Below are 19,424 nucleotides of genomic sequence, written 5' to 3'. Positions count from 1 at the left end.
AGACCCTAGAAATGTATGCTTCTTCTGAAAAGCTAGGACTGGAGTAGCCTGTATGGAGCCAGTGACAGGGAAAGCTAGAGAAGGGGAGGGCAGCCTGTGGGACCTGTGGGGCTTGGGAGGATTTGGGCTTTTCCTCTGGGTGAGATGGCAGCTATGGTACTATTTGAGCAGAGTGGGGACTAAGTAACTTAGATTTTACAAGATCAGTCAAGGAGACTCGAGTCCTATCAAGTAGGATTTGGGGATGGAGCTCTTCATTTGTTTGCTCATCCATATTTTCTAATTTTTTTAAAACATGAATATTTATTACTGATAGACTTTAAAATGATACTTTAAAAAGTCACCATTCAGCATTAACCACTGTTACCATTTTGGTATTTATCATTCCAGCCTGTTTTTTCTATATATATGTATTACTTGAAAGTTAAAATTGCTGAGCCGGTTACAGTTGGGAGTGGGAGGTTGAGATCAGGAGGGTTGTGGTTCAAGTCCAGTCTGGACAAAAGTTCTGGATTCCCCATCTCCAAATTAAGCAGAGCAAAATGCACCAAAGCCTTGAATTCAAACCCCAGTCCCAGCAAAAAAAAAAAAAAAAAAAGACTATCTTTTTGTAAAATATACACACATTTTAAATATATTGATTTGTTTTTAAGCATTGTCAAAACTTTTTAAAAGAATTTTTTCTTTTGAGACAGGGTCTTGCTATGTAGCCCAGACTGGCCTGGAACTCCCAATCCTCCTACCTCAACCACCTGAGTGCTGGGATTAGAGATGTGCATCACCAGACTCCTCTGAAACATTTTAAATGTCTGCATTGCATATTATCTATAGAGTGTTTTCTAGTTGTCAGTGAGTTGTGTCACCATTTTCCGGTTTGAGGACATGGAGCATATTTTCACCTTTTCAAAACTAAAATTGCACTGGAGCAGGCATTCCTGTGCTCCGTGTTCTTTATGGTTTTGGGGCCAATCTCTAATATTTTGGTTATTTATTTATTTATTTATTTTGTGGTACTGGGGTTTTATTTATTCTTTATTATTATTATTGGCTGTACTGGTCGTTGATGTCAGGGCCTCATGCTTGCTTGCCATGCAGGCACTCTACCACTTGAACAACTTCACTAGACCTTTTATGTGTGTGTGTTGGGTATTTTTTAGATAGGGTCTTGTGAACTATTTGCCTGGGCTGCCTTTTAACTGATCCTTCTGATTTCTGCCTGAGTAGCTAGCATTACAGATGTGAGCCCCTGGTGTCTGGCCTCTTGTTAATTTCTTGAAATAAATTCCTGCCAGTGAAATAGCTTCATTGAGGGAAGGAGGAGTTTGAAAACTGACTTACAGTGACAGGTTGCCCCCAGCAACAGGGTGAGTCACCCTGTGTGCTTACCTATAATGTTCGAGGGTGCTTCTCACTGCACCTGGGCTGCTCTTGAGTTTTGTCACGGAGAGAAAGTGGAAACTATGGGCAGACCCACTTTATTATTTGGATGGTGTTCCCTTGTCTTTTTTTTTTTTTTTCGTGTGTGTGTGTGTGTGTGTGTGTGTGTGTTGCTAGGATGAAACCCAGGCCTCACACATGCTAGGCAGGTGCACACCACTGAGTGAGGAATACCTAGACCTAGGTGTTCCTTTGTAAACAAGCTGTCTGCAAAGTTCTCTCATTTGGGGAAGCCTCACAGTGATCCATGGGTATTCAGGTTCTTTTCTGGTGCGTGTCCCTACAGGAATACCTCAATAGCATTCTGCAGCATGCCAAGGATTTCAAAGAATATCACAGATCAGTCACAGGCAAAATCCAGAAACTTACCAAGGCGGTAGCCACATACCATGCCAACACAGAGCGGGAGCAGAAGAAAGAAAATGAGCGAATCGAAAAGGAGAGAATGCGGAGGCTCATGGTAGTGATCTGTCTTCTTGTTTCAAGGGGAACAAATGTTGTAGCTTGGGGCGAAAAATGCAGTGAAGAGAGTGAGGTAGGGGAGGGGCAGGAGGTTTGAGGGTGCAGAGCTGTGGAAAGAGCCCCAGGAAGAGAAGAAACTAGGACAGAGGTGGCAGAAAGCCAAGCACAGGGCCCAGCAAGTGGCCTTTCAGTGTCATGGTGCAGGAGTAGGATGGGAGGTCAGGGAGCCGGCAAGGGGTGGTCATGTGGGGCCTTGCAGGCCATTGGGAGGGCTCTGGCTTTGGTTCTGATCATAAGGGAGCACCCTTGGATAGCTTTCACTGTGGTGTGACCTGATCTTTCAGGAAGGGTTGTGGCACTGATGTGACTCAGACCAGGTGGGGAGAAGAAGAATTGAGATTTGGAGTGTTTTGTGGGCAGAGAGTATAGCACTCATTCATGGCCTTTGTGGATGGTGCCCAGCAGACCCTGTGCCCAGCAGGTGCCCTTGGGGTCCAGTGCTGGGTGGACTTGGAGGAAATACTGAAGGGCCAGTGGGGAACTGTGCAGGGTGAGAGCCTGCACTCATGAGTGTGCCTGTGGCCACTGGTTTGCCTCAGCAGGGCTCTTGATGCAGGTGTGCGGGGCACCAGCAGGCGTGCATGTCTTGTAAAGCAGCACCATTCCCCACTTTTGTAGGCAGAAGATGAGGAGGGCTACCGCAAGCTCATCGACCAGAAGAAGGACAAGCGCCTGGCCTACCTCTTGCAGCAGACAGATGAATATGTGGCCAACCTCACGGAGCTGGTGCGGCAGCACAAGGCTGCGCAGGTCGCCAAGGAGAAAAAGAAGAAAAAGAAAAAGAAGGTATGCTGGGCCTGTCGCTCACTGGTGTAGCACCTGTCTGCCTGGGTTGCCTTGACTGTGGTATCAAGGTGGTGACCCTGTCTCTTTTTACTTACAGAAGGCAGAAAATGCTGAAGGACAGACACCAGCAATTGGACCAGATGGGGAGGTGAGGAAGCAGGGATTTCTTTTGGGAATGTCAGCTGACCCCACAGTGTGGGTCTCTTTCATTCGGTGTGAAAAAAAAAAGAAAAAAGGCAGTGCTCTCCTACTAAGCTGTGTCCCCAGTCAAAACTTCTTTTCTTTTTAAATTATAAAAGCCATGCGGGATTGACAATTTGTAAGGGTCCAGTGTGCCCCTTTTACCCCATTCTGTGCACACTCTACCTCATTTTTATTTAGGGTTTTACTTTGTCATTGTTTCAGACTCATAGCTAAGGTATGAGAGCTATCTAAGAGTCTTGTGTATGCTTCACCCATCTTGCCCATTTTGGAGAGGTGGGCTGGGGAATGTAGCTCAGTAATACAGAATCTGCCTGGCAGGCACAAGATCCTGGGTTCCACCTGCAGTACTGGAGGACAAAAAAAAAATTTTTTTTCTCCAGGTGTAGCTGTGCATGGTGGTATGTGACTATAATTCTAGCTGCTTGGGGGCTGAGGCGAGAGGATCGCTTGAGCCCAGCAGTCTGAGGCCAGCCTGTGCAGCAAGACTCCATCTCAAAAAAACAACCAAAAAAAATTCCTTAGGTGTCCCTATCACAGTATTAGAAAACCTGAGTGGCACTTAGTGGGGGCCCCTTTAGGCTTTAGGCTTAAACAGAAATAGCTCCTCACTTTTTCTTTGCCCTTCACGACTGTCACATTTCTGAAGAGCACAGGCCAGGTAAGCCCTCATCTAGCAGTCCTGTTTGGGTTTGTCTGATGTTTCCTCATGATTAGATTAACCTTGTATGTTTTGGTTTTTGTTTTTTTTTTGCCACAAGGACCCTGAAAATGACCTGTAATCCCATGTTCTTGCATCACCTTGGGAATGTGTGGTATAGATCTATAGCGTTGCTGGTGAGGTTGACCTTGATCTCTTGGTGCCTGAGAACACATCTCTAAAATTTTCTCTCCCCTCCCCTTCCCTCCTTCTCATTCCTTTCCTTTTTTCTCCCCTCCCTCTCTTTTTTTGTTTTTTTGAGACAGAGTCTCATTATGTAACCCTGACTGGCCTCAAATTCAGGATCTTCCTATCTCAGCCTCCCAAGTGCTGGGCAGTTTTTTTCTTTTGTAATCATTAAGTACTTTGCTGGGAGATGATCAGGACTAAGTGACAGCCTACACTGTCCTTGAACCTTGATGCTTCTGACCTCATCCTTCCAAGTAGCTAGGATTACCACCAGTGCCTGGCTTCAGGTTTGTTTTTTGATTTTTTTTTTTGAGACGGGATCTTACCATGTTGCCCAGGACTTTGTGGAAACAATTGATAAACTCTTGCTTCAGCCTCCCAAGCAGCTGAGACTACAGGGATGTAGTCTAGTCCCACCTACTACCACCAATTGTAATCCAGCTTGACAGAGTTATTTTTGTCCTTCCCCTTTCCTTATTTCTAAAACAAACACTATCAGTCATGGCGTTTTTATGTAGAATACACATAAAGTACATTCTAAATTGCTAACTGTTTCACCCATGATGATGTCTCCCAGGAAGAGTTCAGCTTTTGTTTATAGTTGGAGGCTACAGTGAGACCCTATCTTTAAAAAACCAAACAAAAACAGAAAAGAAAGAAAAAGAATACAAAAAGATGCATATAAAACAGGCATTTTTTTCCCCCACCCTCCTCAATCTCTCTCATTCCTCCTCCCCAGAGAGAAACCATGACACTGCACTAGGATGTTTGCTTTTGAACCTTTCTATGCACAGGCCGCAGGATGTTATCTGTTTCCCGCTTGGCCTTGTGTCTCAGATGTCTTTCCAGGTTAGCTCATGTACACTTTCCTTGTGCTTTTTAAAGTCCCCAGTGAGAGATGACTGCTATCATGCTTTTTGTTGAGAAAATCTAAGCAGTCACACAAAATGAGCTTTCTCACAGTTGTGCACAACGATCCCTGATGAAGGTCTTATTGGCACCTTCCAGAAACCTTCCTGCTTCCATCCTCTCGCTTTATTGACCATTTGAGCTAATGTAGACATGGCTGCACTTTTTCCATTTAGTGGATGTTTTGGACAGCTTCCCATGTCAAGGAATGTCATTCTGTTTTCATTTGAATTTTGTTTGTCATTCAGATTGCTGGCTGCACAGAACACTTTCAGTTTGGAGCTCTTACAAAGATGCTGCACTAAGTGGCTCTGAAGTGCCACATTTGTTTTTTGTTTGTTTGGGTTATTTAATTTTATTTATTTGGTTATTTTATTTATTTTTGTGGTACTGGGGTTAGAACTCAAGGCCTACATCTTGAGCCACTCCATCAGCCCTTTTTTTTGTGATGGGTCTTTTTTGAAATAGGGTCTCTTGGAACTATTTGCCTGGGCTGGCTTTGAACTGCGATCCTCCTGATGTCTGTCTCTCCTGAGTTGCTAGGATTACTGGTGTGAGCCACTGGTGTCTGGTTTGACCATTGTGTTTTGATGCTGTCTTGGTCAGCTCAGGCTGCCGTGCCAAAACTCTGTAGATTGGGGGGCTTCATCAGCAGATGTTTATTTTCTCATAGTTCTGGAGGCTGGGACTCAAATCGAGGTGCCAGCCTGGTAGGTTCCTGGTGAGGGCTCTGTTCTTGGGTTGTGGCTGGCCACCACTGTGCTCACATGGTAGGGGAGAGAGAATGTAAAGTCTGATATCTCCTCCTTTTCCTGGTGTATTTTCTTTTTACAGTGCTGGGGATGGAACCCAGGGCCTCATGCCTTCTAGACGAGTGCTCTGTGAGTGAGCCATACCCCCAGTAATGTGTGTGATTATTTTAGCAGAGTGTGGGCTGGCATGTTACTGCAGTGGGCCCTGGGAGAAAGTCCTTTCCTGGGAAAGTGCACTGCAGGGAGCTGGGTTGGTGGTGGTGGAGCTTTTCCTGTTCAGGTATGGACAGGGGATTTTCCTTGTTCTCAGCCTTGGCCGTGCTTTGCAACCAACTGAGGGAGCTCTGAACTGTTGAGATGCCCAAGCCTCATTCCAGGGGATTCTAGGCAGAATTAACAGGATATGGAAAAGTATAGACCTCAGCATTGTTAAGCCCTCTGCTGGTAATCCCAGGTGCCTGTGGGGTTGCAAGTTACTGATTTAAGTCCATTGCGGTTACTTTCCAGGTGGCCCCCTCAGGGCGAGTTTTTGGTGTGTGTGGAGATAAAAATTCCTCCACTGTGTGGACGACATTGACAGCGTGTTCAGTGTTTTTGGAAGAGGGTATAAATTCCTGTAAGATGGAAGGGTTCGAAACTCCATCCTCATCTTAGAGGTTTTCACCAGGAAATATGAAGGGTCCAATGAGTGGGAAAGCGTTCATCCCGTATTGCTAGCCTGAAGTGAGGACATCCACGCTGCATGGACGTTCTTTTACTTTTAAAATATTCCATGGGCTGAAGGTGCATTGGTAGAGCACATACTTAACATGCACGAGGTCCTGGGGTCCATCCCCAGCACCAAAAACAACAAAAAAAAGAGGTTTCCTAAATAGAGTAGAAAAGTCAAGTGGCAGAATTACATAAATAGTGGAGTCTGTGTAAAACAGAGGGAAGAAGTGTCAATGTCTTAAGTCCTGGTATCTATGCATGGGACCCTGTGGACGATGTGGAAGAAACCATCCCAAGTAAGCATTCGAGGAGAGGAACTGTCAGACTGGAGGTGGGGTAGGGGAGAGCATTACCTACTTGAAAATTAAATGCCTTTGTCATTTGCCTCACATACACTGTAGTAAAGCTGGGAGCAGTGGGTTGTATGTGTTTGCCCTTAGTTAATACACATTACTTCAGTACTGGTTCCAGGACCCAGATGGAAACCGAGATCTCCAAATGCCCAGTTCCCTCATACAGAATTGTGTTGACTTGTGTAGAACCCACCTAATCCTCTCATAGACTTCAACTTATCTCTGGATGAGTTATAATACCTAATATGATGTAAGTGCCATGGTGATACTGTATTGTTTAGAGACTCAGAACAACAAAAAACATCTGTGTGTTCGATACAGACACAAGTCTTTTTATTTTGACCCACAGTTAGGTGAATTCAGTAGTTCCTATCACATCTGGAAGCTGACTGTACAGTTCCCTTTTTCACCACTCCTGGCCATGTTTGCATGTCATTTTCTGGGTGTGGTGTTGGAGGGCTGAGGAATGGAGACCTTGGGTCCTCGGGTCATGCAAGTGACTCTCTTTCAGCCTCTGGATGAGACCAGCCAGATGAGTGACCTTCCTGTGAAGGTGATCCACGTGGAGAGCGGGAAGATCCTCACTGGAACAGATGCCCCCAAAGCCGGGCAGCTGGAGGCCTGGCTTGAGATGAATCCAGGGTGAGTTGGGCCTCGAGCTCCAGTCAAGGCCGGGATGCTGAGCTGAGAGGGGCCCTCCTTTAGGGAGTTGGTGACTAGGGAGATTCTGCTGGCATTTGGGTACCACAGCAGTTAGCTAGGGAAAGTGAATCCTGCTGGTTCCCAGAAGATTTTGCATTAAGATGCTGATTTTTTTCTAGGTATGAAGTAGCTCCAAGATCTGACAGTGAAGAAAGTGGCTCAGAAGAGGAGGAGGAGGTAGGTGTCCAGGGGCCTTCCACCAGGTGTGCGTCCCTCTGTGCGCCGTGACCCTCTGCTGGCTGGGCATGGTGTGGGGCAGGGGCAGCCGAGGCCCCAGGCTTGGCTGCAAGTTGGTGCTTCAAAGCTGTGCTGACCCATGCGGGAGCCTCTAGCCACGTTACTGTTTCCATTTTCAATTCAATTAATCAAATGTGATGGAAAATTCATTTCCTCGGTTGCACCAGCCACATTTCAACGCTCAGCATCTCCTCTGTGAATGGTCTGCCCCATTGGCCCATTTCCCATCCGTTGCAAGTGTTACTTAACTGTGACTTTTTGTGCACTTGATGTATATTTAGCTCTAGCCTGAAGCAAGCTCAGTGTTCACTCACATGTGTCTTTTGGTTGCCCTGCTTTTGCTCCTTCCTCCCTTAGGCTCTGTGTTTTCCAGGTTATCTGGAATTTGCCCGATGTAGGCCATGAGTTTGAGTTCTGATTTCTTCCCTTCCCCTTGTAGTAAGCAGATTGGCATAGCATTTAATTCAGCCTTTCCCTGTTGATTTGTGATATCAAAAAAGATGAAGCCAGGCACCAGTGGCTCACATCTGTAATCCAGCTACTTGGGAGGTGGAGATTGGGAGGATCATGGTTTGAGGCCAGCCAGGGCAAACAGTTCATGAGACCCCCATCTCCAAAATAACCAGAGCAAAATGGACTGGAGGTGTGGCTCAAGCAGTAAAGCACCTGCTTTGCAAGTGTCAAGCCCTGAGTTTAAATCCCAATCCCACCAAAAAAAAAAAAAAAAAAAATGGTTTTTATGCCCACTAGAGTCTTTTGAGAGTCCCCTGTTTAATTTTTTTTTAATGGTTTAATGAGTCTTAGCCAATAACATTTTTGTTGTAGTATTTTGTTTGTTTCTGTTTTTGTTTTCTGAGGCAGGGTTTCATTATTCCAGCTGGCTTGGAACTATATGTAGCCCAGACTGGCCTCAAACTCATGATTCTCCTGCCTCTGCCTCCCAGGTCTGGGAATACAGGCGTGCACCACCATGCCCAGCTTCCTTACTGTAATTTTTTAGCACCTTTATTGAGGTACAACTTACTATAAAATGCACCCATTAGGAGTATATAATCCAGTGTTTCTTAGTGAATTTATACAGTTTTGCTGTTGTCACACATTAACCTTCGATCTTTTTTGTCACCCCAAAAAACTCCCTCCTGCCTGTTTGTAGTTAGTTTTTGCCTCTCTCAGCCCAAGAAGGCTACCCATCTGCTTTCTGTCTCTACAGATGTCCATTTGTGAGCACTTCCTACAAATGGAGCCATGCCACGTGTAGTCTTTAGCACGGGCTTCTTCTCATGTAGCATGTCCCCAAGGTCCATCCACGTGTACTGTGTGTCAGGAACTTGTTCCTTTCTAGTGCCCATTTGTGCTCCATTGTATGTGTACCACATTTGGTTTATCCACAATTGATGGACGCTAGTGTTTCCATTTTGTGCTATTATGAATAATGTTGCTGTGAACATTTCCGAACATGTTTTTGTGTGGACATATGTTTTCATTTCTCTTGGGTAGATACCTAGGAGTGGAATTGCTGGGTCATGTGGTAAGTTTATGTTTACCTTTTTCAAAAACTGCCAAATTGTTTTCCAAAGTGGCTGTACCATTTCACAGGTTCCAGTTTCTTCATGTCCTCACCAATCCCTGGTATTGTCTGTTCTTTGGGAGGGTATGTGGCAGTATGTCATTGTGCTTTTAATTTGCATTCCCTAATGACTAATGATGGCGGGCTTCTTTTCACATTGCAAGTGTGCACCATTTGTACATTTCCTGTAATGGAAATCTCTTCACATCTTGCCCAGCTTTAATTGGGTTGTCATCTCACTGATTTGAGTCGTAAATCCCTTGTTTATTGTAGTTATGCATCTTTGGTCTGGTAGATAGTTTGCAAATACCTTCCCGGTGTTCTTGGTTGCTTATATCTTTCTTTGAAATGTAAAAATTTTTGTTTTTTTTTTTGTTTGTTTGTTTTTTTGTTTTTTTAATTTAGTTTGGCAGCACTGGCTTTTAAACTCACAGCATCACACTTGCTAGGCAGGTGCTCTACTGCTTGAGCCACTCCGCCAGCTGTGTTGGGTATTTTCTAGATAGGATTTCTTGAACTATTTTCCCAGGCTCATCTTTGCCTCCCTTGTATCTAGGATTACAGGTGTGAGCCACCAGCACCTGGCTTAAAAGTTTTTAATTTTATTTTTTTCTTTAAAGAAGTGTGCTTTTAGTGTTTTGTTTAAGAACTATTTAATCCACAGTCACAAAGATTTTCTCCTATGTTTTCTTCTAAAAGTGTTACAGTGTGAGCTCTTAACATTTAGGTTGGTTGAAAAACATATTTAATATGTTTTTGTGGTACTGAGGATGAAACCCAGGGCCTTGAATATGCAAGTGAGGTATGTCCCCTGTTCCCATTTAGAGTCATTATTGAGTTGATTTTTGTGTATGGTCCAAGGAAAAAGTGCAAGTTTAAATTTAGTTTTTACATATGGTCTTCCAATTTACCTGGTATCGTTTGGTGAAAGACAGTCTCTCCCTCCCACCCACTGCCCATTAGTTAGTCTTGACACAATTGTGGGAAATCAGTGGGCTATACATGTAAGTGTCAGTTCTGACTCTCACACTCTCAGTCCAGTTGCAGAACTGGAACTGTTTTGTCTACCCTTGTGTCATTACTACACTATCGTGATTTAATTTTATAATGAATCTTGAAATTGGGCAGTGGTAGTTCTCAACTTAGTTTTTCAGGTGTTACTGTTTTGACAGTCTTTGTATTCCCCTAGACAGGAGACTTGTGTTTAGATTGGGATTGAATTGAATCTACACATAACTGTAAGACAACCTATAGACTGTTAATGGAAGTGAATGGAATTTGTGAATTCTATCTTAGTAGTTTGATTTAATGACTTCTTACAGTTACTATAACTGTTCCTTGTTATGGGTTTAACTTCTATAGGGTCGGTAGTGATGACTCTTGCTGATTTTCATGATTTAGTAATTTCTCCTTCATTTTAAACAAATATTTAGCAATATCCTGGGTTTTTTTGTTTGTTTTGTTTTGTTTTGTGGTGTTGGGGCTTGAACTCAGGGCCTACACCTTGAACCACTCTACCAGCCCCTTTTTGTGAAGGGTATTTTTGAGATAGGGTCTCATCAGCTGTTTTCCTGGGCTGGCTTTGAACTATGATCCTCCTGATCTTTGCCTCCTGAGTAGCTTGAATTACCAATATGAGCCTCCGGCAGCCAGTAGATAATTTAGCAATATTCTTAACAATGTTGAGTCTTTCAGGTCATGAACATAGAAAGTCTTTAATTTATTTAGCTATCTTTAACTAATGTTTTGGTGTACGGTTTTTGCACTGTTTTGGTTAAATTTATTATTGAATATTTTATTCTTTTTGATGCTGTTGTGAATTTTACTAATTTCATTTTGTGGATTACAGCATTCTATTGCATAGAAATAAAACTGATTATTTGGATGTTAATCTCGTTTCCCAAGCTTGCTAAGCTCATTTATTTAGATTTTTGTCTTGGTGGGGGACAGTAACACCTGGTGAGGTGATCTAGTTTTTCTTAGGCAGTTGTAGAGCCACTAGGGTTTTCATAGAGAGGACCAAGTCATCTGTGAGCAGTTTTACTTCTGCCTTTGCTCTGGACAGATCCTCCTGTACTGTGCTGACTGCAAGCTATGAGAGCAGAGAGCATCACCTTGCTTCCATGTCTCTGGGGTGCACGCAGTCTGTCACTGTTAATGTTAACAGATTTTTCATAAATGCTCTCTGTTCATCTTTCTTTCTCTGCCCTCCTTCTAAGCAGCTAGCTAGCTGCCTTCTTTTTTTTTTTTTTTCCCCTGAAATAGGGGCTCTCCTGTAGCCCAGGCTCACCTTGAACTTGGGGTCCTCTTGCCTCAGCTTCCTGAGTGCTGGGATTATGGGATAACAGATGTGTGTCACCATGCTGAGCCTTCATCTGTGTTTGTTTATCAGACTAATATCTTATATCCCTAGTTTGTTGAGAGTATTTATCCATGAATGGGTGCTAGATTTTGCCTCATACTTTTTTATTAACGTGAGCTTTTTATCATTTTTTTATCATTTTGCTTTATTGTGTTTGTTAATTTCTGTATATCCAACCAACCTTTCATTACAGTTTGTCATTGTGTATGTAATCTTATATATTGTTGTGTTTACAATAATTTGTTGAGGATTTTGTTTCTATATTTAGCAGAGTGTCAGTCAGAGTCTCAGTCTCTCTCTCATCTCATCTCTCATCTGTCTCTGCTTCTTTAATGTGGGGGGTCAAATGCAGGGCCTCATGCATGTTAAGCAAGCACTGTACCACTGAACCATACCCCTAGCCCCAAAGTTTTTGTTTTCTTCTTTTCCACTCTGAGGTTTTTTTTCCCCCCCTCTTACGTTTTTCTTTTCTCGTTACATCTTTGTCTAGCTTTGGTATAAATCTAATACTGATCTCACAAAAAAGCTTGGAAAGTGTTTCCTCCTCTGTTTCTGAAAGAGTTTCAGAGAGACTGGTATTATTTTCAAAATAATGGATAGGATTTACTAGTGAAGGCTGGGGAGGAGGTGTAGCTCAGTGATAGAGTAACTTGCCTAGCATGCATGAGGCCTCAGCATGACAAAAACAAAGCCAAAACATGAAACAAAACAAAAGGCTTTACTAGCAATTTCATTTGGATCCACTGTTTTTATTGCAATGAGATTTTAAATTACTGATTCAATTATTTGTTATAGGTTCTATTTAGATTTCCTGTTTCTTCCTGAGTCAGTTTTGATAGTTTTTTTGTCCATTTCATCTTAGTTATCTAACTTGACGACATAATCTTCCTTTTTTCTTTCTTCTTCTTCTTTTGTTTTTTTTCAAATTTGCTATACTGGGATTTAAACTCAGGGCCTCACACTTGCTAGGCAGGCATTCTACCACTTGAGCATCACCAGTCCCATAAATTGGTTTTAATTGTTCTTTTTATAGGGTTGGTAGTAATGACTCTTTCATTGCTGATTTTGGTAATTTAGTAATTTGTCTTTCATTTTGTCTGTCAGTTTAAGCTTAGCTTATTGATGTGAAACTTTTTTTCTGATGCAGCTGCTTAAACTTTTGAATTTTCCTCTGTAAGTCCATTAAGCTACATTCCATACATTTTTTGTTGTTTATTTGTTTTTGTTTTTGAGATAGGGTCTTGCTTTGTAGGCCAGACGGGACCCAAACTCACAATTCAGTCTCCCACCACAACCACCTGCATAATTTTTTTTTTTTTTTTTTGGTGGTGGTGGTGCTTGGGATTGAACCCAGGATCTTATGCATTCTAGTCAAGCTCTGTAGTGCATCTCATAATTTTTTTTTTCTTTTTGCCTCAAAAAGTTACATTTAGCCAAGAGCTAGTAGCTCACTCCTATAATCCTAGCTACTTAGGAGGAAGAGATCAGGAGGATCGTGGTTCAAAGCCAGCCCGGGCTTTGATAGTTCTGCAAGACCCTATTTCAAAAAAACCTATCACAAAAAAGGGCTGGTGGAGTGGCTAAAGGTGTAGGCCCTGAGTTTTTGTTTTTTTGTTTTTTTTAAAGTGACATTTAAAGAAACAAAAGGTGAATAATAAAAGAAAAAAAAAGAAACAAAAGGGGAAAAAATGAGACAAGATACCCATCTTTTGGCTCCCTTTCTTCCCCCACATCTCATAAATTTTGACACTATTTCATTTTGTTTTCCTTATCCAGAATATTTTCTAACGCGTCTTGTGATTTCGTTTTTCACTCATCAGTTATGTAGACATGTGTTGTTTAGTTGCAAACATCTGGAGAGTTCCCAGGTTTTTTTCTGCCATTGATACGTAATTTTCTTGCTAAGGAAGATATTTCTAGCGTTTTGATTGTTTTAAACGTATTCAGACTCACTTATGGCTTTGAATGCTTCCTGTGCATTTGAAGAGGGTGCTCTGCAGGGCTGGGTAGGTGCTCTGTGTTTTCAGCAGTTGGTGGGTAGGGTTCAGGTCACCTACATCTCTGCTGATTCCTGTGCAGTGTCCCTATCAGTTGTGGACAGTGTGGAATTCTTGCAGGAAAATCTGTAAGACTTACTGTTTCCTCTGTTAAATTTTGTCAGTTTTTGTTGCGTATATTTTGATGCTGTCTTGACAGGTGTGTGTACACTTTTATAAGTGTTTTATCTTCCTGAATTAGATAACCTTTTATTGTTATTAAATATTTTACCATTATTAAATATTTGTTCTTGCCCCTAATGATACGTTTGAAATTTGATTCTGTGTATTAGTGTAGTCACTCTGGTTGTCCTATAGTCCTGCTTGTGTTCTGTGTCTTCCCATTCTTTTACTTTCAGCCCACTTGTTTCTTGGAATCTAAAACAGCATGTAACTGGATCTTGCTCCCTTTTGTTTTTTTTTTCTTCCTTTGGCAATAATGGTTGAACTCAGGGCTTCCTGCTTGCTACCCAGGAGCCACTCCACAGGCCCTGGATCTTGCTTTTATTTCGTGTAGTGTGGAAGTAATTGCCTCTTTCTTTGTTTTTCCCTTTTTGAGACAAGTTCTCTCTAGTAGCCCAGGGTGGCCTTGAACTTGCAGTCCTCCTGCCTCAGCCTCCCAAGTGCTGGGATTTCAGGCATGCACCACCCCGTCTGGTTTAGCAGTTCTCCTTGATTGAGTTTTTAGACTATTCGCCTGTACTTAATGCAGTCGTGTATATAACTGGGTTTACATTTGCTATTTCTTTTTATTTTGTCCCCTATTTTTTGTTCCTCCTTTGGCCCTTTACTTCCTTTTTTTAGTGTTAATATTTTCTTTTTTTTCCCATGGGACTGGAGTTTGAACTCAGAACTTTGTGTTTGCCAGGCAGGCACTCTATCATATGGGCCATGCCACCAGCCTGATTAATTTGGAGATGTGGTGTTGCTTCTTGCTCAGGCCGTCCTGGACTATGACCCTCCTATTTCACAACTTTCTCCATTACTGGATTGACAGGTGCATGCCACCATGCCCAGCTCTTTTTTCACATTGATTTGTGGTCTTGCAAACTTTTGTTGTTTTTGCCTGGGTTGGCCTTTAACCACGGTCCTCCTGATTTCAGCCTCCTACACAGGTTGGCATGATGGGCACCCACCACTATGCCCAGCTATTGGTTGAGATGGGGGTCTCACTAACTCCCTGTCTGGGCTGGCCTTGGGCAGTGATCCTCCTGATCTCAGCTTCTCAAAAAGCTAGGATTACTGGCTTCTTTCAGGTTTTTTTTTTTTTTAAACTCAGGGCCTACATCTTGAGCCATTTCACCAGCCCTTTTTTGTGATAGGTTTTTTTGAGATCGGGCCTTGCAGAACTGTTTGCTGGGGCTGGCTTCGAATTACGATGCTCTCAATCTATATAAGTAGGAATGTGTTTCTTTAACCTGCATTTTTCAGAAGGAAAGTCTGCAGAACATGTAATTCATGCTTGGCAGCCTTTTCTTTTTCAGCAGGTTACACATGTCACCCTTGACTTGGCCAGCTTGTTTTAGATGAGAAGTCAGCCAGTAATGAATTATATTGCCACTCTCTTTTGTTACCTGGTTATTTTGTTTTTCTGCTCTCTAGGTTTTGTCTGTATTTGGTTTCTGGCTGTTTGGCTGCAAACCCATCCCCTTGTATTCCCTGTGGTGTGTATTCAGCTTTTCTATTGTTAGTTTTATGGTTTTCATCAAATTTGCAAAGCTTATCATTTCTGCTTTCCATTTGAGAGTCTGCGTTTGTTGACTCAAATGTAATTTCTTTGAACATATTTATAGTAGCTTTGGACATATTTGTAATTATAGCTACTTTGGAGACTCATATGCTAACTCCAACATCTGTGAACAGAGACAGGTTCAGTTGATTGCTATTTTCTTTTTTTTGAAGCCACCCTGAATTCTGACTTCCAGTCTTGAGGGGCTGTGGTGGCTTTTGTTTGTCTGATGAGTGACTTCTCTTTTTGTTAGCACCCTGGCTCTCTAGGAGCAGGTTGTTTGTTTCTCTATGACATAATATTCATGTAATGACAGAAATTGTGCACAAACACTTAGAGCCAGGGGTCCTTCTGCATCCTGCAGTGGATCTGTGTGTAAGGGGTTCATTCCAAGTTGTTCCCTTTCCGTGTTGCCTCTAGGGACTGCGTTCAGCAGGCCTTTCTCATCTTGCACAAGTGCACAGCTCCACCAGTACTGCATCTACCCTCACCATGGCTGAGGCTCTTATGTCCACCACTGTTGCTGCTGGGGCGGAGCAACACCATGCTGCCACGAAATGGCTGAGCCTGGTTGGCTTTACCTGCCGGTCATGGCCACTCTCCTGGCAGACTTTACGTTGATGGAGCAGCGAGAGATGGAGTGGTCCCAAGTAACATGCTACAGACTCAGCTCTTTTCTCTTGCAGTTAGGCCATTTGTCAAAGATTAATGCTTTTCAGGCTGTAGTGTGCTTTTAGTTGACTCCTGGAGCTCTGAAATGATCACTTTCACCATTTTTGTCTACCTTTAATGTCACCTTTTGGGAAGAGAATCTAATCTTTTTTTTGAGCCAGGGTCTCACTTTGTAGACCAGGCGGGGTCTTCTGACCTCGCCTTTGGGATTTAGCCCTAGGTCCCACTTGTTTTAACTGCAATCATGAGAAGTCTGCAAGTGATGATTTTGCCCAGATATCGGCATCACCCACCAGTTTATTCCAAATGACCTGCAAAGTCATTTTGCAGAACCCAATTACTTAACAGATTAATTATGGATATTTTCAAAAGTTCTGTAGCAGTTCATTATAGATGAGGAAAATAATTCACTGTGATATCAAATGAGTTATGCAGGAGTGCAAGGATGGTTTAAAATTGGGCAGTGTATTCCTGTGTTGTGTCTTTTATCAATATGTCACACAAAACACAAAGTCTCAGAATTCTCTGCTTAGTAAATGCAGAAAAGGCCTTAAAGGAAATACACCCTCATTTAATGTATGAGTTTATAGCACTCTCTAAGTGAGCTAAGCTGTCTGATGTTACCAGACTTGTTTAGCATACGTATTTTACACATTGGAGCCATGTCAGTAACCTTGGAAGCAAATTATGAGTAGTGCATAGTGAAAGTTGGCTATGACAGGTTCGAGACCAAGGAATCCAGGAGGATAAGCTAGAAATCTGATCGAACAGGTCAGGCAGAGAGTAAAGGTGACACCCATTGTGGGAGTGAGAGGAGTAGGGAGGCTGCTTCCAAAAAGAGTATGAAATACCCTGAGGTACCCATAGCGAGAAGTGTCTAGAATTTGCTAGGAAAATGAAAATATTTTACTTAGCATTGCAAAGAGGATACAAGTAAGAGGCAAAGCCATCCAGGATGGGAAGAAACAGTGAGGGTTGTAAGACCATCACGTGCCCTGGGAGCTCTGCACCCCATTCTGTGGGATGAACGGGGCTAACCTGGGCTCCTCTCTTGGTAGGAAGAGGAGGAGGAGCAGCCACAGCCAGCACAGCCTCCCACCCTGCCCGTGGAGGAGAAGAAAAAGATTCCAGATCCAGACAGTGACGATGTCTCTGAGGTGGACGCACGGCACATCATTGAGTAAGGGGTCCTGATGCACTCTCTTCTTCCAGCTTCCTGTTAGGTGGAACTTGTGAAAGTGGCCAGAGTCAGCCTCCTTGTCCCAGATGACATTGCCATTGTCTCACGAGCAGCCACTGTGGGAATGCTAGCAGCTCCAAACCTACATTCACTACAGTTTTCATCTAGGAAATGCATTCACATGCTTCACTGTAGGCATAGGAAGTGCAGCCAAGCAATCCAGGGTTGCCCTGGTCTCTCAGTTCCCTCCCTGTCATTCTTCCAGGAAACAAACGTTTCCAGTGTTGTATGTCAAATTGCAGAGAGTTGCTGCCCTAATAAGCAAAACGGTGTATACTTTTTACTTCTTGTATGTGCATATGTACCTAGATACACTGATGTGTGCCTTGTTTCTCCCCCAAAATCATCTCACAGATGCCATTCTGTGTCTATGCACAGAGCACATCCTCCCCCCTGTCTCACTTCTGTAGCCTGTCCCATGTGGTGGGCATTCACATTATTTCTTACGTTTTACTTCTGCAAGTGCAATTACAATGAATGCACTTATTGTTCATGGTACAGGACTGATACAAAGAGGTAGAGGATACACTCACCAGGTGGTAAGGCCATTGCAAGAAGGAGAATAGAACACAGACTGAACATCCCTAACCTAAAAATCCAAAATATAAAATGCTCTGAATTAAAAATGTTTTAGGTTTCAGAGTATTTGAAATTTCAGTATTGAGGATGCTTAATCTCAAACCTCAGACACTTCTCAAGCATTTCAGCTAAGGGTTACTTAACCTGTACTTCGAAGCCAACAGGAGAAATGTACAGGGAAAAACCCCACTAAAGAAACACAGCTCACTGTGAACAACTGTGAGAACATGAAGACAGAAAATGCAGCACGAAGTGAAATGACAGAAGTTAGATTGCACTTCCCTGACTGCTACATGTAGGTGATTTTAAATCACTTTAAAAAAAAAAAAAAGAATTCTTCTGGATCCCAGGCTGCTAGATGATAATGGTCTGGGCCTGTGTGAAGCTGTTGGGCCTGCATTTGTTTTCCCTGGAGACTCTGGAGCTCTTGGTATTATGGGCGGCCTGTAAAAGTGGGGTTGGCACCAGCAGCACCTGGGAGTCCAATGTCTTCCTCCTGGAAAGGGCTGGCTGCCTTGCCTGGGCTCAGTCTCCATGCACTTCTTTGTGGCCTATAGTTTAGGTCACAGGTGACCGGGTGGAGAGGGTCGCTCTGTGGAGTTTGTTTGTTACAAATAGGAACATGCATCCTCACATGGCGTGCTTCCATCTCGTTCCCAGGAATGCCAAGCAAGATGTTGATGATGAGTATGGTGTGTCACAGGCCCTGGCACGTGGCCTGCAGTCCTACTATGCTGTAGCCCACGCCGTCACTGAGAGAGTGGATAAGCAGTCAGCACTGATGGTCAATGGCGTCCTCAAACAGTACCAGGTGAGCAGGAGAAGGTAGGAAAGCTCCTTTTACACAGTGGCCTTGGTACAGGTGCCCCAAGATTGTTGGTGATGGCTAGCCCCAGGAGGACCCGAGTTCGCGTTCCTCTCTGTCTCGTTCTTTGCTTCAGAGCCGCAGTTTTCTCATCTATGAAGCAGACGTGAAGGGTTGGGTTAGCTGCCAGGAGGAATTACAATGGCAGCTATGCATCGTGCTGGGTGCCCACTCCGTGCCAGGCAGCAAACGAGCGCCTTGTGCACCATGGACTTCTGGGTCCCCAGACATCTCTGAAGTGTAGGTGCTGTTTTCATTGTCCTGGTGGTGGGGGCACCCAGATGTTCAGGGAGTCCTCCAAATCACATGACTTGGGAATGACCTGGCCAGGCCCCAAAGTCAGATGTGGTAAGAAGCGTCCTCAGCCCATGTCACCTAGAGTTCAGTGGGGAGAGCTGGCAACACCAGATGCAGCCCATCCTTCAAAAGGGTTTCCAGTCGGGGGGAAGGACCAGAACTCGAACTTCTCAGGGCCAGCCCCAGAACAGTTAGGAAACTGGGTTGCTCACGGAGAAAGTTCCATATCCCCTCTCCTACGTAGGTCTCAGAGGCAGCTGGGCCAACTCCACCAGAGAACGCGCATCCCTGGCTCAGTTTGTCTCGCCCCGTTTCCCTAGGAGAACTTAGCTTCCAAGGAGGCAAGTCCAGGGGCGGGGCAACCGGAATGACCGTAGCTTGGTGACAGCGTCTTTATTCTGTTAGCACAGTGGCCAAGTTTTCCTTCCTAACATTACATCCTGCATGAAAGCAGTCTTCTATTTTGTGCCTGCATTTTAGAAAGTTCACAAGCTTTGGGAAATCCTTAATTTAAAAAGTGGTGCTGGGAATGGGCGCCGGGACTTTGCATGGTGAGTGTGTGCTTGCCACTGAGCTGC

General features: G+C 43.6%; 1 protein-coding gene across 8 annotated transcripts in view; it reads left to right on the top strand.

Moving 5' to 3' along the window:
- Positions 1-19,424, top strand: part of Smarca4 (SWI/SNF related BAF chromatin remodeling complex subunit ATPase 4) — an 82,170-nt gene that overhangs the window by 27,272 nt on the left and 35,474 nt on the right. For all 8 annotated transcript variants that reach the window (XM_074054056.1, XM_020173183.2, XM_020173182.2 and 5 more), the window contains exons 8-14: positions 1,724-1,897; positions 2,578-2,745; positions 2,843-2,893; positions 7,072-7,202; positions 7,382-7,439; positions 16,924-17,045; positions 18,345-18,495. In XM_074054056.1, coding sequence (XP_073910157.1) covers positions 1,724-1,897; positions 2,578-2,745; positions 2,843-2,893; positions 7,072-7,202; positions 7,382-7,439; positions 16,924-17,045; positions 18,345-18,495 — 855 coding nt within the window. The remainder of the gene's footprint in view (positions 1-1,723; positions 1,898-2,577; positions 2,746-2,842; positions 2,894-7,071; positions 7,203-7,381; positions 7,440-16,923; positions 17,046-18,344; positions 18,496-19,424) is intronic.

Source organism: Castor canadensis, chromosome 14, assembly GCF_047511655.1.
Source record: "Castor canadensis chromosome 14, mCasCan1.hap1v2, whole genome shotgun sequence".
Classification (NCBI taxonomy): Eukaryota; Metazoa; Chordata; class Mammalia; order Rodentia; family Castoridae; genus Castor; species Castor canadensis.
Note: the sequence above shows the minus strand (reverse complement) of the source record. Positions and strands in the feature narration are given on the sequence as shown.